The 21,558-nt window shown below is 45.4% G+C and overlaps 1 protein-coding gene across 12 annotated transcripts in view; it reads right to left on the reverse strand.

The window, feature by feature from the left end:
* Pard3 (par-3 family cell polarity regulator) overlaps positions 1-21,558 on the reverse strand; it is a 490,400-nt gene that overhangs the window by 99,240 nt on the left and 369,602 nt on the right. For all 12 annotated transcript variants that reach the window (XM_057753424.1, XM_057753429.1, XM_057753430.1 and 9 more), the window contains one exon: positions 15,900-16,136. In XM_057753424.1, coding sequence (XP_057609407.1) covers positions 15,900-16,136 — 237 coding nt within the window. The remainder of the gene's footprint in view (positions 1-15,899; positions 16,137-21,558) is intronic.

A 21,558-nucleotide genomic window follows, 5' to 3' on the forward strand; every position in this document is an offset into this window, starting at 1 on the left:
GACACAGCTGACATATGCTCCAACAATGGGAAAAGGGACGGAAAATGGAGATGATTGCAGCAAGGCCCAGAGAGGTCAAGAACTTGCCACGTATCCAAAACAGGGGCAGAGCTGGATCCGAATCACAAGGCATCCTGATAGAGCTCACGCCCCGCTGTTCGTCAAGCAGGAAAGGCCGACAAGGACAAAGGCCCAGCCCAAGAAGGGGCACTTTTATATGCTGCCTTACAGTTCCTTCCAGGAATCCCAAGCATCATCACAGGAACAAAACTATCACAACATATACAGTCACCCAAAGCAAGTCACACTAATTCTAATAGATAAGAATGAAGCGTTTGTTTTACAGAAAGGACAGCCACTAAACAAACTGTCTTTCTCATTCTAAGTAGCTCTTCAATTTTGCGTGTTGTGCGAACATGTTTGTGTTTGCAGGTGTGCATGCACCTGTGGGCATTCATGTGGAGGCCAGAGGTCAACCTCAGACACTCTCCATCTTGTTTTCAATGATTGGGTCTCTTACTGGCCATAGGGGCTTGGCTGGCTGGCCAAGGTGGGATTATATGGGCACACACTAGCTTTTGTGTGGGTTTTAGGGATAAAACTCAAACCCTTGCATTTGCAAGGCAAGCAAATTCATCAGTTAAGCTATCTCTTCTCAGTTAGGCTTTGTTCTTTGTCTTTTTTTTTGGGGGGGGGGGATACTATGTAGTCCTAGCTGACCTGGAACTCAATAGACCCACCTGCCTCTGCCTCCTGAGTGTTAGGGTTAAAAGTAACTTTTTTAGACATACTGCTGGAACAGGAATCTGGATATGGGAGACCAGTGTTCAGTTTTCTGGGATTTAATAAAAAGCAAACAAAAGAGTCCAGTTGAGTATATATATGTACTTCTGGATCCACACACCAAAAGTTTAAAGATAGGACTGTTTTGGAACAGTCTGCAATTTTGACTCAGCATCATGACTGGTCCAATCAGCAGCTGATAGTCTGTACTTTACATAACACTGCCAGCATGGCTGTAAAGACACAGGCACTGCAGGTCAGTCTGGAGGAAATGGGGAACACTCGTGTGCTGGCCTACTTTTCTTCTTGTTCTCATCCATTCAGTGATGTCAGCCAGAACCTCAGTCTACCCTGTGCAGGGCTACATCTCAGGTTAGCTACTCCCAGCAAGCCAAAGACATTACTGTCCACGTGCCATTTAAAAAGTACTTGGAACTTGAAGCAGTTTCTGCTAGAGTCTCCCTGGCCCAGATGCCCTGTCCCTGCCTCTGATTGCAGTGTTCAGACGACTCTGGAAGAAGGTTCCACCCTGTACAGACATCGCCACTCTGCAACCCATCTCACGCTTCCCTCTGTAGGCAGCAGCACAGCTGTGCCAACCATGGGTAGCCATGGGCAAGTTAGCTGCTCATGAAACCAGGCACATGTGCAGGTAGAGGTCCCCTCGGTCACAGATGCCACACACGAGATGCTCTGTTCTTCTCCACTGATAGCAAAGTCCAAACATGAATCCCTAGTCATACTCCCTGGATTTTATGAACAAAGACTCAGTCTTGGCTCTCGAGACAAGTGAAATAGAAAATTCACACATTATCAGCCATTTAAATGATGAAAAGATACTGCCAGCACACAGACACACACACACACAAACACACACAGACAGACACAGGCATATACACACACTCACACAGACACACACATGCACACACACACAAACACACAGACACATACACAGAACCCAGAATTCTTAAAGTACAGTAAGTACAGAATTTTTTAAAGTACGCTCAATTAGTGGCCTGTGAATACTGGAAACATCTTCATGGTGTCTCCGGGATGAAAGCACAGTACAGAATGAGGGAAACAGGGAGCGAACGGCTATCTGCAGTCACAATGAATCAAAGCGCAGAAGGAAGCCTGCAAGCCAGCAGGTTCTAATGAAATATTAAGGCAAATGATTATTGATAAAAAATGAATAAGCCTTTTTGATTTCAAGAAACCTTTAAATCACACCTAGCTAATTAAAACAACCTAAATCCATTCATTTAGTCCTTGACGGGTGTTTAGCCTGTTCTGGGCCTAATTTAGAAGGCGTGAAGGCAGCTGAACCCACACACGTGGACCAAGTGTGGCAGCAAAGACACGGTCATGAGAAGGCAGAATGGCCTTCTCACATTTTGAGTGTCATTTTCAAGCTGGAACCCTTCCTGTTTATCAGAAAAGATATCGATGATAGGGTATTTCCTACTATTAACACTCAATGATCTTTCACGTAATGATCATACAATGAACGCAGGCATCCGTAACAGTGATATGGGATCTAGCGGCACTTTTCATTTAGCTACACTGTGGAGCTGTTGCTCCACTCCACACTTCCAGGGGAAACGCAGCGAAGAGACTGGAGTAAGCCTTGCATGCAGGAAGCATTGCAAGTAGCAGAGAACCTGCCTGGCCGGGCCCGCAGCCTTTGCTAGGCATCCTCTAACACCAAAACCCTGTGCACCTGAGCCTCCTGCTTTGGAAATTAATTGTAGGCTATTCAAGTTCAAGACGATACCAATTACAGCAGATTACGTTGCTCCCTAATTACAGAGATCAATCAAATGTCCACAGCAATGAGTATTCGATACAGGGACACTGGGTACAGAGCAGCAGATGTCAATTGTCTCAGCAAAACTCAAAGCGGAGAAATCTAAAACAAGCATTTACACAAGAAAGACACTAAAAATACGCAAAGGGTCATCATATATCACACAGGCAAGCAATCAACACAGGCAATGACCATGCTTCTAAATGCTTAGAACCCACGGATGAAGAAGCTGTGTTGCTGGTGGCGATAGTGGTGGATGTCCAACAACCTTAATAGACAGCTTTCCATCACTCTGACTCCAAGCCCAAGAGAATCCACTCAGGGTTCACCTCAATACATGATATGAAACCTTGGCCCTGCACTCTGGGCTTGTGAGCACACCATGACAACAGCATAGAGTGCAGAAGGTTGGATTAGCTCATGGCATTCTGGAAGAACAGAGAAAAAGGAAGAGTGTGCTATTAACCTAACAACTTCCTCCAGTTCCCAATGTCACTCAGGCCAGAGAGCACACCTGTAACACACAGCTAGTGGGAGACAGCTTGGAGGCAAACTACAGTTCTTCTGAGTCAGGCACCATTCAAGGACGTGAACTCAGGACCTGTGGCGTGCCACTTCGCATCCCATGGCAGAGAGAACGGCATCCAACCTCCTGCCAATTAAACAAGCTCTACAAAGCCAACTGGGATTACAAACTTGACTCCTAATAAGCAGTCAGGCTTTGCTATGTTGTCCAGACTGATTTCCAACTCAGGGGCTCTAAAGACCCCTCCCACCTCAGCCTCATGAGCAGCTGAGGTCGATGGCACGTATAAAACGTGACTTTAACAATTAAAACGCCTATGGGTCTAAAACAGGCGCTTTGTAGTCAATATAGACACACTACAGGAACTGGCATTGCTATACTAGAAAAGGTGTGTGTGTGTGTGTGTGTGTGTGTGTGTGTACACACCACACTGGGCAAGGGGAGGCCAAACGACAACTTGAGACAGTAAGTTCTCTCCTTCTACCATAGGGATCCTGGTGATTGAATTCATGTCATCGGCCTTGGCTAAAAGTGCTTTTAACAGAAAGGCCATCTCACTGACCTTAATTCCTTAATTTATACAAACATACATGGATGCCAACATATCAGAGCCTGGAATATTAGAGTAAACAACAATGGACAAACCCTCTGCTTTTAATGCAACTTAATTCAAATTGAAGACAGATGATAAAACCATAGGAATACATCACATGCTTGGTATGACGTCAGAACACTAGCAGGCAATATAATTGTGGGGACGGTGGACAAGGGACGGGCGAACACGTAACTGGAAATCATTTACATGTCCTGGAACACTGCCTGTTGGCTTTGCTTGCCTACCCCTAAAGCTGCTATGGCCATAGAGACGGCCCCTCACAGCCAGCCAGTCCATCATGCTCCAGGTGAGTGCTTTAGAAAACACTGCGTTCTGTGTCAAAATACCGGGCTCTTTCTTTCTCAAGGGCTGAGTTCTGTGATGGCAGGACTTGAAGGCCCACCAGCATGTCGCCTGCACTAATTTCATCTCCCTGGCTACTTCACCAGCTACCCTTCTGACCTCTGTGAGCCATACAGGGTTTCGAGCAGAATTCCAAACAGAACACCTCTGGTTCATATAGCCACACTGAGCAAGCATGGGAAGGATCCAGAAAGGACCAAGAGGAGCATCTGCCCACAGGCAGCATGCTCCAGGGCGGTGCATGCTGATCCCTGCTGTCCTGAGGACACAGCAGGACTGGCTTCTGTGTGTGTCAGCCCGGGTCCTCCCATGGCAGTGAGGGTTATTCGCAGTGTCCGCAGAAAGCGGAAACCTTAATTTTATCATAATCTCTGCTCTCTGGGAGCACAGTCTCTCACCACTCACGAGCATGTAAGTGTCATTTCCAAGACTGCACAAGATGTGAAAGTCAGGAAGGGATCCTTCCATAGAAGAGCCCTAAAGAAGTCCCCGTACACAACCAGAGAGCCACTGGACCTTCTGAAAGACCAGCTCCCATCAGGATCAGTCCATCAACAAGGTCAATGCTACTGGAAGAGCCAAGCTAAAGAAGTGGGGGTGGGTGGGGGAGATGAAAAACATACAGGTTAAAAAAGAGAGACAGATGGGTTGGTTGGACTCAGCTGGAAAGCTGCCTGCTAGACCTGAGTTCAGATCCCCGGCACCCACGTAAAATCTGGGAGTGGTGGAGGGGCTACATGCCCAGTTCTGGGGAGGTGGGAACAGAAGCAGCCATGATGCTCACTAGCCAGCGAGCCTAGCTGTATCAGTGAGGCAGCAGTTTGAATGAGTGTCACCCAAGAGCCACATCTTAACAGGCATGGCCTCCAGCCCACAGTGCAACAACAACAACAACAAAAGTTGAACAGCCAATAGCTAGACAGGAGAGGGACAGCTGGGGCTGCTGAGCGGAGAGAATAAGTAGGAGGAGGAATCTAGGCTCGGGCAGAAAGGAAGAGTGGGCAAGGGAGAAAGAGAGGGAAACACTGGGGGCCAGACGTACAGAATGAAAGAAAGATAAAAAGCCCAAGACAAAACAGAGGAGGAGGAACAGGCTAATTTAATTTAAAAAGCTTGCCAGAAACAAGCCTAAACTGGAACTGAGCATTCCTAACTAATAATAAGTCTCTGTGTCACGATGTGGGAGCCTGTTACACAATCAAACACTGAAGGTTCATTTGAAAGATGCGTGTATGAAACGTGCACTCTGAACAAGGATGCAAATCTGTGCACTCCAGCACTCAAGGCCGTTTCATGCAATTTCAAATGCATCCTTAAAAAATCTATTATCTACAGGATATTTGAATTATTTAGTTATTTTCAGTTCTTATTCATTTCTGTCCACATCACAATTATTGGTACGCAGCCAGGACTGAATAGCGTTTGAGGAGTTGCCTGGACCCCCGGGAATTGTCAGCTAAAGCCCTAGAACCTGGGCTTGTTCAAAGAGTTGAAGCCTTTAAATAATCAGAGCCTAGATGTATTGGATAAAGGAAAGAAGGGAACAGAAGGATCACCAAAACGAGTCTGTTCTCAGTCAGCTTTGGTTTCTGTTACAAAGATATTTTTTAAACATGCACCAGCTACCCTACCCACCCCCGCCCCTAACTTCTGCAGTCCAGGCCTAGAGCCTGGATTCACACACAGCCAGGTAAACTTAACCATGTCAGAAAGTTAGTACTTCTGCACCAATTGGACTGTCTTACAGTCTGATTTTGAGTTGCATTTGGTTGTCTTTTCCTTTGGGTTTTGCTCCACACTCAGTGAGGATCCTAGTGAGGTTACCTGCCCCAAGCTGGGCAGGATCAGCAGGTGTCTCTGGTGAGGTCGGCAGGAGAACCAGTAAAAGTGATGGAGAAGTGAGAACTTGTGTGCAGGCCCCTGCCCCTGTGGTTTGATGTAGAGTTAAATGCACAGAGTCTTCCTTCCCTCCTAAAAGAATTTCTCGGCAGACAGTTCTATGATCCTCGGGTGTTTTATTTGGGTATCAGTTACTGTCCTGTTTGCTGTGAGTGAAAACAAAAGCAAATAAAGGAAGGAGGGGCTGCTTTGGGCTCAGAGTTTAAGAGTCTACCATTTGCGGAACTCGTGGCAGCAGAGGCCTTAGACAGACATCAGGTCACACTGTATCCACAGTCAGGACGGAAAGTCAGGAGGGACAATGCCGATACTCTGCTTGATTTCCTTAGCGCGGTCTGGCACCTCAGCCCAGGGTGTGGTGTCAACCACATTTACGGTGGGTCTTCCCTCCCCAGTTAGTCTAGTCTACATACTGTCCCACAGCCACGCCCAGATTCTGGATACTGCTGAGCTGACAGCCAATAACCATCGAGTGGGGGAACACTTCTGTATCCCTAATAACTCACTGATACAGTCTTTTTAATAACTATGGGTTAGAAACAACAATGAAAATTCTGTTTAAAAATACTGATTATATAATCATGTGTATCTGGGGTTGGAGATGTAACTCAGTTGGTACAGGGCTGACAGGACCTGACTTTGATTCCCCCCACTCATAAACTAGCCAAGGTAGTTAATGAATTCTCGTCCTGTGGAGGGTAAGGACACGAGGCTCAGGAGTTCAAGGTCATCCTTGGAGATATAGCTAGTTTAAGGTCAGTTGGAACTACATGAGAGCCTGTCTCAAGAGAGAAAAGGAACATTTCTGTGCACTAACATACATGCTTTCTTTTAACATGTGGGTCTCTGTCATTTCAAATGTATCTTCAAATACTTTTCTATTCGTCTGTTCTGTAACAATCTAGAAAGTTCGTTCCTTCCCACATCTTCATGTAGGCAGTAAAAGGAGCTTGGGATAATTCAGTTATTTCCTTGATTATAAAAGAAAGAACCTCTTTTGAAACCAATTAGTGCTATCATTTCAGATAGACAGAATCAGCCAATGAAGAAAATATGGGCAAGGCAAGAATGCAGAACGAAATCCAGGGTAATCAAACATCCGTGGGAGGACTCGGGGTGCTGACAGAAGGGCCCTGAAACAGCTGGGGAGTTAATTTAAAAATGGATTGTGGATTCATGGCTCGGCAAAGTCTCCCAAGAAGCTGAAAATGCATCTCACCACGGGGCTCTACATAAATCCTCATGAATTTATATTAATAGTAGGCTGATATTCCATCCTTATGCAGGAGCCAAAAAGGAAATAACACCAGCCGAAGATCACTAAATACCAATAAGATTGGCACTTAAAGCTGTGAGTTTGGATTGTGGAAGAGACGGGGAGACAGGGTAGGTAGACTGAAAGAGAGAGGTGGCTTACTGTACCAAAGTGTATGGAAAGCAGGGTTTGAGATTTGCTGGGCACTAAAATAACACTCTGTGCCACACAGATGAAGGAGATTTTGGCCAAGGCAGTAAAGCCAGCTCATCAGCAAAGACTCACAAGTTCAGGGCCGTGTGACAAGAGAGACATTAAGACTGAATGAGTACGCTCTGCTGGGGGCAATTTGCTGATGATTACCAGAGACTAAAATAGTTTTCATTTAGCCCGCATTTCTGTAGAATACGTAAGTGTTCCCTAAGGCAGAAATAAATATATAAATAAACAACCCCCCTCAACAAATTGTGGTTTCGGGCAACGTTAATCAACCAAAGGAATTAAACAAAACGTCTTTGAGATTAGCCATGACCTTATTTATGGCTTCATTACTTTAGCAGTTTCATTATTTGGGTTGTTGCTGTCACCTCACTCAGCTGTTATTGTAATTGCGGAATCTCTAACTGTACCCAATAGTTTGGTGAACTGGGGCTGTGGACTTCGTGTGCTGGTTAGTTTTAGGTCACATGACACGAGCTAGCGTCATCTTAGAAGAGGGACCCACAGTTGAGACAGTTTCCCCACCAGACAGGCTAGCGGACAAGCCTGTGATGCATTGTATTGACTGGCGGTTGATCTGGGAGGGCCCAGCTCACTGTGGGCAGCGCCACCCCCTGTGATGCTGGTCCTGGGTGGTAGAACAAAGATGCTGGGCAAGCCATGGGGAACAAGCAGGTAAGCAGCACTCCTCCATGGCCTCTGCACCAACTCCTGCCTCCAGGTTCCTAGTATGACTTCCTTCAGTCATGAACTGTTACCTGGAAGTATAAGCCAAATAAACCCTTTCCTCCCCATGTTTCTTTTGGTCACGGTGTTTTACCGCTCCTATAGAAACCCTAATTAGGACACCCTTCCTCACCAAAATATATCATTTGCAGAACTTGTAACACCAAAAGCTGCATGGCTCACCTGTGTACCTGGTACAATTCGGCTTATACTTTTACCCTGATAAAAGAGTTAGCAGGAAGCTGTGAATCAATGGGGCACTGCATATGTGGGAGAGGGGCCTGAACTGAGAAGCTGGAGAAGCCAGAAGCCCCGTGTTAAGGCAATAGGTTACATCTTGAACACAAGCTGAAGGATAATTTTAAGTCAAGGTGAGACGTAGGCATATTAATTTTAAGTTCAAAACCCCAGGTAGTGGTTGAAGTGGGGACATGTCAGTAACAAGCCTGGAGACAAGGAGGATGCTGGGAGACTCCCATGGGCCATGGGAGCAGTGCTGTAGAAGAGAAAGAGACTCAAAATTCCTTAGCTTGGCAAACTGGCAGGCACCTGTCCCGTGCTACAACCGAAGGGTCCTGTCTCTAGAAGATGGCCATGATGGTGCAAGCCCTCTGCTTCTCAGAGGGAGGCCCACTCCACTGGGAGGGGGCGCTGGTAAACTCCAGCTAAGGGCAAGCAGGAAGCCAAATGCAGGTATGGAGAGTTTCTCACTCCAGAGTCAGGAGCAGCTGGAAGGGAGTGATGGAGCAGAGAGTACTCACAGAGGGTCATGCTATAGGAGCAGCCAGTGACAGAAATGGACAGAGGGCAGGTGGGACAGACGCCTGGTCTGGGTCCAGTGGTGCACAGGACTCACCGACAGTTTTCACCCCCTTCCTTCCTAAACTACCCTCTCACATTTCAAGAAAAGCAGACATACACAATAAGAGTGAGTGGAGGTAGAGTATTTGACTTTCTGAATAGCAAACGCGATTTTGTTATACGACCCAACGTTTTCCAAAGGGCACACGTTTAATAATGGCCTGCATCTCAGAAAATTAGTTTTGTTCTGTGTCTGTCAGACTTCTTTTGGACTCCACAGGATGCCAGTTTTAGTGGGGAAGGGGGAACAAGTTCATAAAGGTCTTTTCTTTTAAAACTGGCACTTTCCCTTCATGGTGAAATGCATGCAAAAAGCATATGATTATGGTATTTATGCTTCCATTAAGGCATCGTGGGCAAGCTCGGGGAGTCTAGCCTACCATTTCCCCGCATTTAGATTTGTAACAGCACAGTTCTGGCTTTATTTCAATTATATTTGAGGACAATGCATTCTTGGTGGTAGATGATTGCACGATGACAGTCAGATAATGTCCACCCGAGCTGCCTCAGAGGCCGGGGTCTGAATACAAATACAGATCGCACGGTGCACATTCCTGAGTATGACTTCAGCACACCTTTGTTGTAATCTGGGGCGCCCCAAACTTCCCATATAACTTGTATGGAAAGGAAGCTAGGGCTGTTAAGAACCAATGAATAAAACACAGGAATAATATCACAAATGCGAGACAGTCGCTTAATAAAATGATTGAATCAAGGTGAGCTGCGAATGCAATGGACCATGTCCATTGATGGTTCTATTTACCCCACAGCTTTGCTAGGAGAAGATGTTTGTGACTCGCTCATGCTAGAACCCATACTTTTCTTCCCGACAGCCTAGGAACATTGTATTCCCGATATGAAAGAGTCAGTAGCAGAAATGTCAACTGGGAAAGGCATTAAAGCCATGAGTGGGCACTCCTCAGCCAGAACTATAGGATTAGAATTCCCACGAGCTCAGCACACGTGGGAGAGGTTCTTGCGGTGGGTTCCTTTGCGGTCGCCCTACCCAGTCAGCTCAGGGAACGGGCTCCACTTTGAAAAAGAACCCTCTTCCACTTTGTTGACACTGTGGTGAGATGAGAGGGGACTCTGGGTACTCTGCGCATCCTCTAAAATTTGACAGAACTGTCAAGAGTATATGGTGAGGCCTGAACAGCTGAAGATTCTCTGTAGAAGAGTTAGGGATCAGTAGGAATTCCATGAAAAGAGAACATGAAGGTGTCCAAGGGATTCCATGTACAAGTACAAAAGGAAGGAGCATCCAACTCAAAGAGACACACGGAAACCGACAGAGAGACCCTGATGGAAACTTGCCACCCTTGTCCAGCTCACAGATGAGTCGGGGCACCTAGTCTGTAAGTACTGCTGCTGGAGGAAACACTTTATGAGCTGTCGCCCCTCGATTGTACTTCAGTCACTGTTCTCTGGACCTATATGGGGACACCGTGCCCTCTTTGGAATTAAAGCCCGTTCTGTAAGTGACAGCTGCAACATGAATCTGAAATGGTGTTTCGGATGCACTGGAATCGTGTTTAGAATGTACCGGAATCGTGTTTAGGATGCACTGAAATGGTGTTTAGAATGCACTGGAATGGTGTCTAGGATGCACTGGAATGGTGTCTAGAATGCACTGGAATGGTATCTAGGATGCACTGGAATGGTGTCTAGGATACACTGGAATGGTGTCTAGGATGCACTGGAATGGTGTCTAGGATGCACTGGAATGGTGTCTAGGATGCACTGGAATGGTGTCTAGGATACACTGGAATGGTGTCTAGGATGCACTGAAATGGTGTTTAGAATGCACTGGAATGGTGTCTAGGATGCACTGGAATGGTGTCTAGAATGCACTGGAATGGTATCTAGGATGCACTGGAATGGTGTCTAGGATACACTGGAATGGTGTCTAGGATGCACTGGAATGGTGTCTAGGATGCACTGGAATGGTGTTTAGGATGCACTGGAATGGTGTTTAGGATGCACTGGAATGGTGTTTAGGATGCACCAGGCATGGAGTTCAACACTGTGCTCAACACTTCACTATTAACAGAGCTGGTCTCTGCCAAGCCTTGTGAGCCAATGCCTCTGAGCCCCATGTCACAGGTGAAAGGAACGAGACAGCGCTCAGCTCACAATGAAAGAGCACACACCCAAACTCTGGCGTGCTGCTGGCATAGTTCAAGTTCCTGATCTCAACCGCCTCTGATCTTGTAGGAGACCGTCCACGAATGTGGGAGTTATTAGGATCTAAAAGACTCTTAAACAGTTAAGGAGGGTTCTGCAGGCCGACATCCAGTGAATAAAATGCAGCATGAATCAGATAGCCTCAGTGCTGGGGAAGCGTGGGCAGGAGGGTGACAAGTTCAAGGTCATCCTTGGCTGTGTAGTGAGTTTGAGGTCAGCCTAGGATATGTAAGATTCTGTCTTTAAAAAGGAGAAGGAAGAGCAGGGGTGAGGAGCACAGCTAAAGAGGGAGGGAAGGAAGGGGAGAGGGGATGAGGAAAGAGGAGGGGAAGAGGAGAAGAGGGCTTCTCTTTGAGCTCTTCTGTACACAGTTCCTTACATCCACCCTAGCATCTGGCCTCTTGAGACAGAAATCTCAAGGAAGCAACTTTAGCAACAGACCGATTTTTTCAAGTTGACAAAGGGCCAGAGCAAGTCAGGAAGGAGTTGCCACTGCTCAGCGGATTCTAAGTGGCCTTCCCTTTTAGGCTTTTTTCCCCTAGAGCACCTATCCAAGATTCTGGAAGAAAATCGGAAAACACTAAAGTGCAATACCAAGCAAACTCATGATTCTAATGTGCTAGGGATGGGATCGAGAGCTTCAGTTGTGCGAGGGAGATCCTCAGTCACAGGACACACATGCACACATGCACACATGCACACGTGAACACGCATCCTTACACACATACAAAACCAGGGGGGAAAACCTAGCTCTGCAGGAAGTTCCATCTGCCCAGCTGCTTCCAATGCTTACTAGTTAGAACTCTGTCACATGGGTCACTAGGAGTTTAAAAACTGAAGCACTTAGGTAAGCACTTGCCTATCAGAGTAAACAAGGATTTACTCCACAATGGAGAGGAGAGAAGAGGTACTGGGTAGGGAGGTAACTGCTAGTGTCTTCCAATGCACACTGCATCAGAAACAGGGCTCTTGGCCAACCAGGACATAGCGCCCAAAGAAGTTACCTTAGCCATGGTAATATAGGAGGCTTACGAACCACCGGCCATGCCTAAGTCTTTGAAGTCCCTAGTTAAACACTGACTCGATAAGAAGCCAACTAACATTCTGGTGAATTTAAGCCTAACTATTCACACTGCCTATTTAGCACACATCTAATGTGAAAAATCAAAGTGCTACCAAGGACACGGATAACGAAAAGAAGGTGGTGCCATGACTACAGTATACATGTTCTGATACAGCTAGGCATGCCTGGGAAGGCTGACAGAATAAACAAGCATGAAACTAAACAGACATAAAGGGAAGGTGACCAAATTCACCTGTGGACCCGCTCACACAGGCATGAGTCTATCTCTCAAAATGCATGCTAGAAAGCTACTGTGCACACAATATGTGGAACAGGGTTAGCGTGCCCATTGTGACACCAAGTTCATATCTTTTAATGTATTTCCCAGGTTGCTTCTGGACTTCGGGCTGTGAGATCCATCAGAATGACTGAGCAAGGCATCCTGGGGGCTGCTTTTTTACCGAACAAAGAAAATCGGAGAAGCACACCTCAGCTTATCAGCAATGCCTGCGTTCCCACAAAACACAAAGATCTGAATAGCAAAGTTCAACAGATACCCATGGCAAATTCTGGTGACATTTAGTCAGTCACAAGCATCTGTACATTATTCATCAGAGAAAACTTCTCTCTGAGTGGTTTTAGCTTTCATATTTCCATTAGAACGATTACTTTTTAAAGTTCATATAAGCATAGCCTAGATCACCTTGCAGGCTCGTGAAAGTCGCTGTCTGCTATATCAATATATCAATATCATATTCCAGTCCAAGATCACGGGACACACATTCGCAAAAGCATTGATGGGATCAGGAGAGGGAGGGGTGAGGTGAATCTGCACTCACCTCACAACCGTAACAAAGCCAGCTCCAGTGCCTGGGCATGGGCATGACCGGTGTGCACGATCACACCCGCTCCAGGGCACGGGCGTGACAGGCGTGCACCATCACACCCGCTCCAGGGCACGGGTGGGACAGGCATGCACCAACACACCTGCTCCATCTATTTGCTCTGGTTAAAATGCACCAATAAAATACAATAATGGAAAAAATATTACTGGCTATGCTAACATAGTTCACTGGAATCCAACTGGTTTGTCATTTTGTCTATATCTAACTTTGTAAAGTTTAAAGTTTCATCAGACATGTGATGGTTCTACACAGGAGTCCAGTCTCATGTTATCTTTATTATGTATTTAAGAACTGTTATAATCACAACAATTTACAGCAGTGTGGAAGTAGCAAGAGATTGCTTTTTAAACAAAAAAAGAAAAAAGAAAGAAATAAAAGAAAGAAGGAAAAAAAGAAAGAAAGAGAAAGAAGAGGGCTTCTACACTACCCAAGTGTAAACAGCTTTTCCATAGCTTTGTCTGCAACAAGAAATACAATCGAGTGAGGCCAAGCTCCCAAGCCAAGTCCATATTCAACAACAGGTGGGCAAAGAAGGGCTTGACAAGAACAAAGGTCCTGTCTAAGCAGCAACACCACCAGTCATTAATGGATACCTCATTCTCTGCAAAATTAGGATTAAAAAATTTGACGAGTGTCTATAATCTTTTGTTTCCCTGGTAAAAATGTAGCATGGCCCTCCAGGTAAAGCGGAGCAGCCTTGGAGGAAAGCGGCATCTAAGGCGTGGTTCTGATCTCTGCTGAGCGGAAACCCTCCCTGTGAAGCAGACTGTGGGTGGGCATGAGCCGGGGCCTGTTTCAGATCTGGGTTAGCAGAACAGGGCATGGAGACCATGGGTCCAGATGCTGCAAGCCGGAGGGGGGAGCACCCTGAAAGCACGATGCCCTTTGAACACTTGCAGAAGCCGTCAGATGAGACGGCACCTTTTGGGGAGCACTCGGTTGGTTTAAGGCAGCCATCTGTGTTAGCGAGAATAGGGCAGTCCTCTCTGACGGTCACTGCTGCAGCCCTTCCCCGGCTTTCAGATTTCTGAGTGAGTGTGGGAGATGTAGAAATGCTTGGCTCTCTTATCAGCCATCAATAATCTCCAGGCCATCTTTTCCCTGTCCCCCCAGGAGTCACTAGCCAGAGTGTTGGTGTTTGGGTGGCCTTTCTCTCAAGAAGGCACCTTCGAATACCACTTAACCTCTGCAGGCAGCTTCCACAATCACGGCAGAAATGAGACAAAAAGGTTTTAGAGAGAATGTCCCTGCCACCGATGAGAACTTCATTCTTGAGTCCTGATGCCTCTGTTAATACACACAGGAGCCTTCTGGGGACATGGGGACGAGGCCAGAGCCACCCTAAGTGTTCATTTTAGAGGATTCACTCCTCATATTCAATGTCAAATAGATTTTCTGAGACAATCCAGAAAAAAGTCTAAACAAGGAAGGTGCAGGGCCAGGACAATTGCCGTGGGAGGCGCTCCTTCCGGAGCTGCTGTGCTTGCCTTTGTTCCGGTCTGCTATTTTTAAAAATGTTTCTTTCTATAATTGCTGGAAGTTGCTTTCTGTGTTTGCAAGATTGTGTGACTATTAGCTAAAGTCAGTTGTTACAAAGAGGGCTGTTGGGAACCGCAGGAGAGGACATATCAGTAGAGCTCACAGCCTGCGTCCTGCAGAGGACTCTGAAGCCATGACCTGCAGGGCCAGCATCACTTAGGGGATCCTAAAAAAATTCCAGTTCTTGGACTCCACCCTAAACCTACTGCATTCAAACAGTAGCCAGCCAGTGTTTGGAGAAGCCTTTCAAGCGAGCCCAATGCACATAAATGCTTCAGAAACACTGTTTTTAAGGAAAACCATTTATAATTTACAATTATAAGCCCAGCTGCCATAGAGAGCGATAAGCGACGTTTAGAACACGATTGGCGTATTGTTTATGACAATAGCGTGCACATGTTTGATATGAAAGGAAACGAGAATTATTCTCTTCGAGGCTAAACTCCATATGGTGTTTGAGTCTATAAAAGGAGGGGTGAGGAAAGATCCATTCAAGATTGTTCCAGCTAAAATCTGAAAATATGTATATCACCATTTCAAGTAAGTAGCAGTACATAGAGCTTACTAAGTGTATGTCAGTGATACAGGCTCACAGACTCGGCTAGATGCTTAAATAACCAGATAGCTATTCAAACACAATTGGCATTTCTCTCTGTCTGCTGTACTGATAAACACATCCAACCTGAAGCCTACGGTGCCTAACAAGCCTCTTGTAGAACAGATGTGCTATATTCCCTACTTACTAATTCTTTCATAGAATAAAATTATGCCTCCCCCAGAGTGGCTTTTCTAAGTCATAGTCCAATTGAGTGTCCAAATGCATTTAGTTATCCTATCCAGGAGCCCTTCTAGCAAGACAAGAACACACTGCGCACTGCACACTGCTTATGGTTCCAGTTTGGCTTTGATCTGAGCTGTCAGCCACAGACAGACCAAGTCCAAGGGTCATGAAGAGCAGGGTGAGCTCGGCTGGGACTGTAAGGAAAGCAATCACAACTTCTCACTCTTCATCCCATCAGCCATTGATTTGTGCCAACTCAATACCTTTAGACGCAACAGTCTTTTAAAGGCCGTTAATAAGCAGCTTTTTACCACGGGCCCAGACAAACCATCTTCTCCACTGCCCAGAACCAGCAGGGCTGGCACAGACGGAACCCTGACAACCGGCACCTACCTGTCCCCAGGTTTGGAGCTCCGTGGCTTCTTCACTTGTGCATACAGCGTGTCCATCAGATGCCCTTCCCTGGGGCTCTGGGGTCTGGCATTGAGAGCCAAGCAGCCTTCATAGGATGACATGCCCCCATGCAGCATCTCCTCGTCACAGCCAAACGTCCGATGGTAGTCCTGGATTTCAGCATAGTCGCGCTCTCGAGCCTGCCGCTCCCTAAATTCGCGCGTTTTGGCTTGAATCCTGTAAAATCAGAACAATGCTGAAGCAGGAGAAATTATTCCTTTTCTATGAAGCGATGCAGGCTTCTTCATCGAGCTGTGTAGTGGGATGTACTTTGCTTCATGCAGTTCTAGGGGAGGTGTGTGATCAGTGATGATTTACACACATTTTAGAGTCTCACTTAATGCCATACACACTAAACATAATCATTTTGTTCATGTCGATATGACTCAGTGATAAAGTGAACTCGCACTGATTAGCTGACATCAAGAAATAAAAACAAGGGCCTGAGAGACCGTCAAGCACTTGCTGCTGAGGACTGAATCTGAGTCCCAGGTCACACAACAAGCACAGTGGTCAGGCACCTATAATTCCAGCCCTGAGGAGACAGGATAATCCCTAGGACTCGCTGGCCAGCAAACCAGTGAGCTGCAGTGTCCGTGAAAGAGCATGCATCAAAAACAAAGATGTGCAATGACAGAGGAGGACAGCTCATGGTGACCGCTAGCATCTGCATCATCTGCATGCCTGTGCACACGATGACACGTATAGCCAACTACTTTTCTGGCTGAATTTCAATCCTGCCCCATGGGTAAAAACTAATGCCTGATACTATAAACCTGTCAGAAGCCCAAGGCTGGGAAGGTCATCAGAGCTTCAAAGCCATCGCCTACTGTTGGTTTATTCATTTAACTTGGTGGCAAACTGCATGTATGTGTAGGTGTGATGGATACATATCTGTCACCTGTCTGCATGCATGTATATGTAGGTGTGATGGACACACGTTGCTCAGAGGAAAGCCACACCACATGGAGATCTGTGAAGCTTCAGCATGAGCGCTCATCCTACTGCGACAGTGGCAGGAGTCCCCCAGATCAGAATTCTGATTTCAAGTTTTTCAGACAGAATGGAATTCCAGTATCGATCAAAGACAGAAAAGACACCCGCACAATCAACTCCTGACATAAAACTGCCTACATTAAAGCTAGAAAAAGATCTTTCATGATCATTTTACTGACTTAAAGATTTTACTAAATTAGTTTATACAGAGACCCCCTTCAAATTATGTTGATATTAATTTTTGCCCTAATTAAAAAATAGTAAATCTCAGTTAAATTTTGATAATTTTGGAAAGGGAAGTATTTCCATTACACACTTAAAATTGAGCTGCTTATCTAAAAGTAGTGGAGCCGCGGCAAAAGAAGGGGGAAAGTGCCCTTCTCCTGGGGATGGATGTGCATACGACTTCAAGACAGACCCTGCAAGGCTCTCTGAGCATTCAGAGTCACATGCACACGCCTGCAGGCCATCACGGGTACAGATCCAAGGGAAACCACGCCTCAACATACATGTGATGTCTTATCTTCATCTTTCTGTTTCAATTCCATGTCTCTGTTTTGGCATTTACATGTGCATATGGGAGCCCACAGGAGCCAAAATCATGCATTCCCTGAAGCTGGACCTACAGGTGCACTCTCAGCCAATCAATGAGAGTGCTGGGAATTGAACTCACTGAGTCATCTCTCAGTACTAACTCTTTGGATGTTTTTAAGACAAAAAGTGATTTGTTAAAAAGCTATGCACCAAAATTTTCCACAAAAATCCGTGTGTTTACAGTACCAGTTTTCACAATCGTTTTGATGGGGAATTCAACCTAAGTGGTCAAAAATGGATAGATTTGTAAAGAAAATGTGGGGTATATATACAAATGAGTACTATTCAGCCATGTAAAGAATGGGACTCTCTCTGTGAGGGCAGCATGAATGAGGTCAGAGGATATCATGCCCAGTGACAGAAGCCAGACGCACAGACGGACATCTCACAGCAGTGAGTCAAACAGTAGCTGCCAGAGGCTGTGCAGGGCTGCATGGGGGATGGGGAGAGGTTGCAGAGAGGTCAAAGTCACAGTGATGAAGCCAGGTTGGAATCTTATTTCTGTTGCACAGTGCAGTGACCTCAGTTAGGAGCAAAAGTCAGGATTTGAAGACTGTGTTTGAGAAGACGGCTACAGTCATCTCCCCGACTTGATCATTACACCACGTATGAAAGTATCATACCATGCCCCAGACCTAAGCACAATAGTGCTAAAATAAAAATGTGAAACTCAGAGAAGACTTCTTTCTGTGGAGTAGTATTTTAGATTCATTTTAATGCTTTATTCCATTTACCTTTCTTCATATTTGAATCAGAATTCCGTTTGCATAAACGACACCTGCATTATATATTGAAAAGAACCTAGAAAAGATACTCAAATCATGTGGAGACCATGCCACGGGTATGTAGACATGCGAGAGAGAGAGAGAGAGAGAGAGAGAGAGAGAGAGAGAGAGAGAGAATGGAAATGGCCAATAGCTATTTTAGAAAGTCTTGAACAATCCTAGGCACCAAGGAATTGCAAACTAAAACTACCCTGAGATCCTTGTCACCCCAGTCAGAACAACTGCCATCAAGAAAGCTGAGAATCATTGCTGGAGAGGATGTGAAGAAAGGGGAACCCTTATTTACTGTTGAGGGGCCCACCATTCATTCCAGCCATTCCTCTCTGGGCACACACCCAGAGACCTCCACACCCTATGATAGAGATATTTGCACCCTCGTATTTATTGCTGCCTTACCACAGCAAGGAAATGACACTAATCCCATTGCTCAACACGGATGAATGGGTAATGAAAATCCAGGACATATATAAGCTGGATACCAAAGAAAAAAAGAAATAACAAAACTTACAGGAACAAGGACAAACTTAGAATATGTAAAATTAAAAATAAATGCATGGTCCCCTTCATAGGCAGATCCTCTTTTGTAACGTGTGTGTGTGTGTGTGTGTGTGTGAGAGAGAGAGAGAGAGAGAGAGAGACAGACAGACAGACAGACAGAGTTTAGGTAAACAAAGGTGCATGTGGGCGCATTCTAACACACAGAAGGACAACAGGAACAGGTAAATACTAGGTGATGAGGAAAGACAAAATGTAGGCAACGGAAGCTCACGTCATGAAAGAGGATATAAAGCTAGTTGTTTTTCTAGTTTTCACTCTGTCATTTTTCTTAAACTTCCAGTGCTGAATAAGTACTTAAAACTGTATTTGACAGTGAAAACGTAAGTTCAATATGAAGTAGCCCTGCTCCAGAACAGCTGTTCTAAGAACAGACGCTCACCGAGAACTGCGGACATGGGTTTGGTTAATTTTGCTTCAAGATGCTTTTTATCATCAAGTTATTTATAACAAAGTTTTAATAAATGAAAAACTGAAAAAAAAAGATTTATATAATTAAAAAAACACTAAATGCACATAAGACCTGTCAACTGAACACCTGAGCATTTATACCACAAATAAAACCTACATCCATGCAAAAGTACATACCTACTGTTTGAGATCGCTTTATTTAAAAGTTGAAAATAACAGCAACAAAAAAATCAACTCATCAACTCTAACATGTCCATGTCACAGAATGCCTGGGCTACACAGAGCAGATAGAATCACCCCGGGGCAACACAGTGAATGATCAGCCACCCCCACAATTTCCTCCTGCATGACCCCAACACTGCCCAGAGGCAGGGAGAGGCTTCCAGTTTCCAGGGCTCAGCTGGGGGGCCTGGGGAGTGGGAGGGGCTTTCTGAGGTGCAGCTTCTTTTCTTGACAGTGGTCAAGACCTTCCATGCTCCTGGAAGCTACAGGCCTATCTTGTCTCTGGGTCCATGTCTTGGCTGTGCCTACCGTACCTAGTGCTGACCAGAGTGACCCGTGGGAAAAATCCGGGTGAAGGGAACATGAGGCCTTACAAATTCTTTGTCACTTACTGTAAATCAAAATAATTTTTTTATGTATATGTAAGGGGAGGAGCTGAAGGAGTGTCACATGACAACCAAAGTTCTCACTTTTCTCCCTTTCCAAATAGATCTCAAATATTGTTTACAAAGGGTCGAATTTCTCTAATTTTTCTTTCCTTTTTAACTTTAAATTTTATTTACTTATTTTGTGTGTGTGTGCGCACACGCGTGCGTGCGCGCACGTGCATGTGTGTTCGAGTGCGTGCTCATGGGTGTGTGTGTGTATGTGTATGTACTCAATGCAACAGTACACATGTAGAGGCTGGGGACAACTTGTGATTGGTTCTTTCTGCCTGTCATGGGTTCTGGGGATCTAGCTCACGTGGTGAGAGATGGGCACCAAATGCTTGCATGCTGAGTCCTCTTACTGGCCTAGTTTTTCTTATTTTGCAGCGAGGAGACGTAAGTACTTAATGCATCCCACTCAGCGTTTCCTGGGAAGACCCTCTGAAAAGGGGCCAGCACCTGACTTCTGACAAGACTTCAGTTTAGCTGTTCCCAGCAGAGAAATTGCCAAGACACTTTCAAGGTAACCAGACTCCCTAGAAATACCTTAACCTCCTGAGCTGGAAAGCAGGGCCTTGTTAGAGATGGTATATACTGAGAAGTTAAGAATTTTCCTGGGAAAGACCTAGATTCTAATAGCAGGGTTCCTATAGAATATTCACAAGGGAAACCAGGATATAAATTCTAATGTCAATTTAGTTAAGCAAAGAACAGATTTTTACTACATTCCCTGCTACAGTTGTGATCATCAAGGACATAATTATAAAAATCAATTACTACTGGTGTCCAAAATGAAAGCGCTGCATAGTTAAGAGATAATTTTACTCTTTGCATCATAACTGTTTTCTCAACTTAGGTTCAGCCAAAAAAAAAAAAAAAAATCAAAACAAAGACTCTAAACAACTATCAGGAAGAAAGGAGCCATTTTTTAGAGCCATTTTTTAAAGCTTAACAGACTATTAGTCTGAATCTTAATTACTATGTCTAACAACCCACTTTACTATTAGACAATATTGGGTCACTTTAAGATAATCATCTCATCAAAAGCCCGGGTCCTGGGCATTCACATAAATCTGTCTGTCTATGTCTCATGGCGCTGGTATGGAATCCATGGCCCCACACATGTTGGGCAAGGGCTTTGCCCCTCAACCATTTCCCCAGCACGTTCTTCAGTCTGTTACACTCTGCTAAAAAGTGCAGGCAGACCTTGCACGGACAAAGGTCCTTCCTTGGTCTCCCAAGTTGAAGAGGTTACAATCCAGCTCTGCTATCCCAAGGCTTACGTTTGGGAATCTGATGAAATTTTGGTGGGGGTAGGGAGGAAAACAAAACACAGAGCAGTTGGGCACTGGTGGTGCATGCCTTTAATTCTATTACACGGGAGGCAGAAGCAGGCAGATCTCTCTGAGTCTGAGACCAGCCTGGTCTACAAGAGCTAGTTCCAGGATAGCTAGGGCTGTTACACGGAGAGACCCTATCTTGAAAAACCAATCAATCAATCAATCAATCATCAAGCAAGCAAACAAACAAACAAAAACCAAAAAACCACAGGGCTAAAGTTCCAAATTTAGAGCCTTCAAAACTGAAAAAGAATGGCTTCCGTTGGTT

The sequence above is a fragment of the Chionomys nivalis genome, chromosome 21 (assembly GCF_950005125.1).
Source record: "Chionomys nivalis chromosome 21, mChiNiv1.1, whole genome shotgun sequence".
Taxonomy (NCBI): Eukaryota; Metazoa; Chordata; class Mammalia; order Rodentia; family Cricetidae; genus Chionomys; species Chionomys nivalis.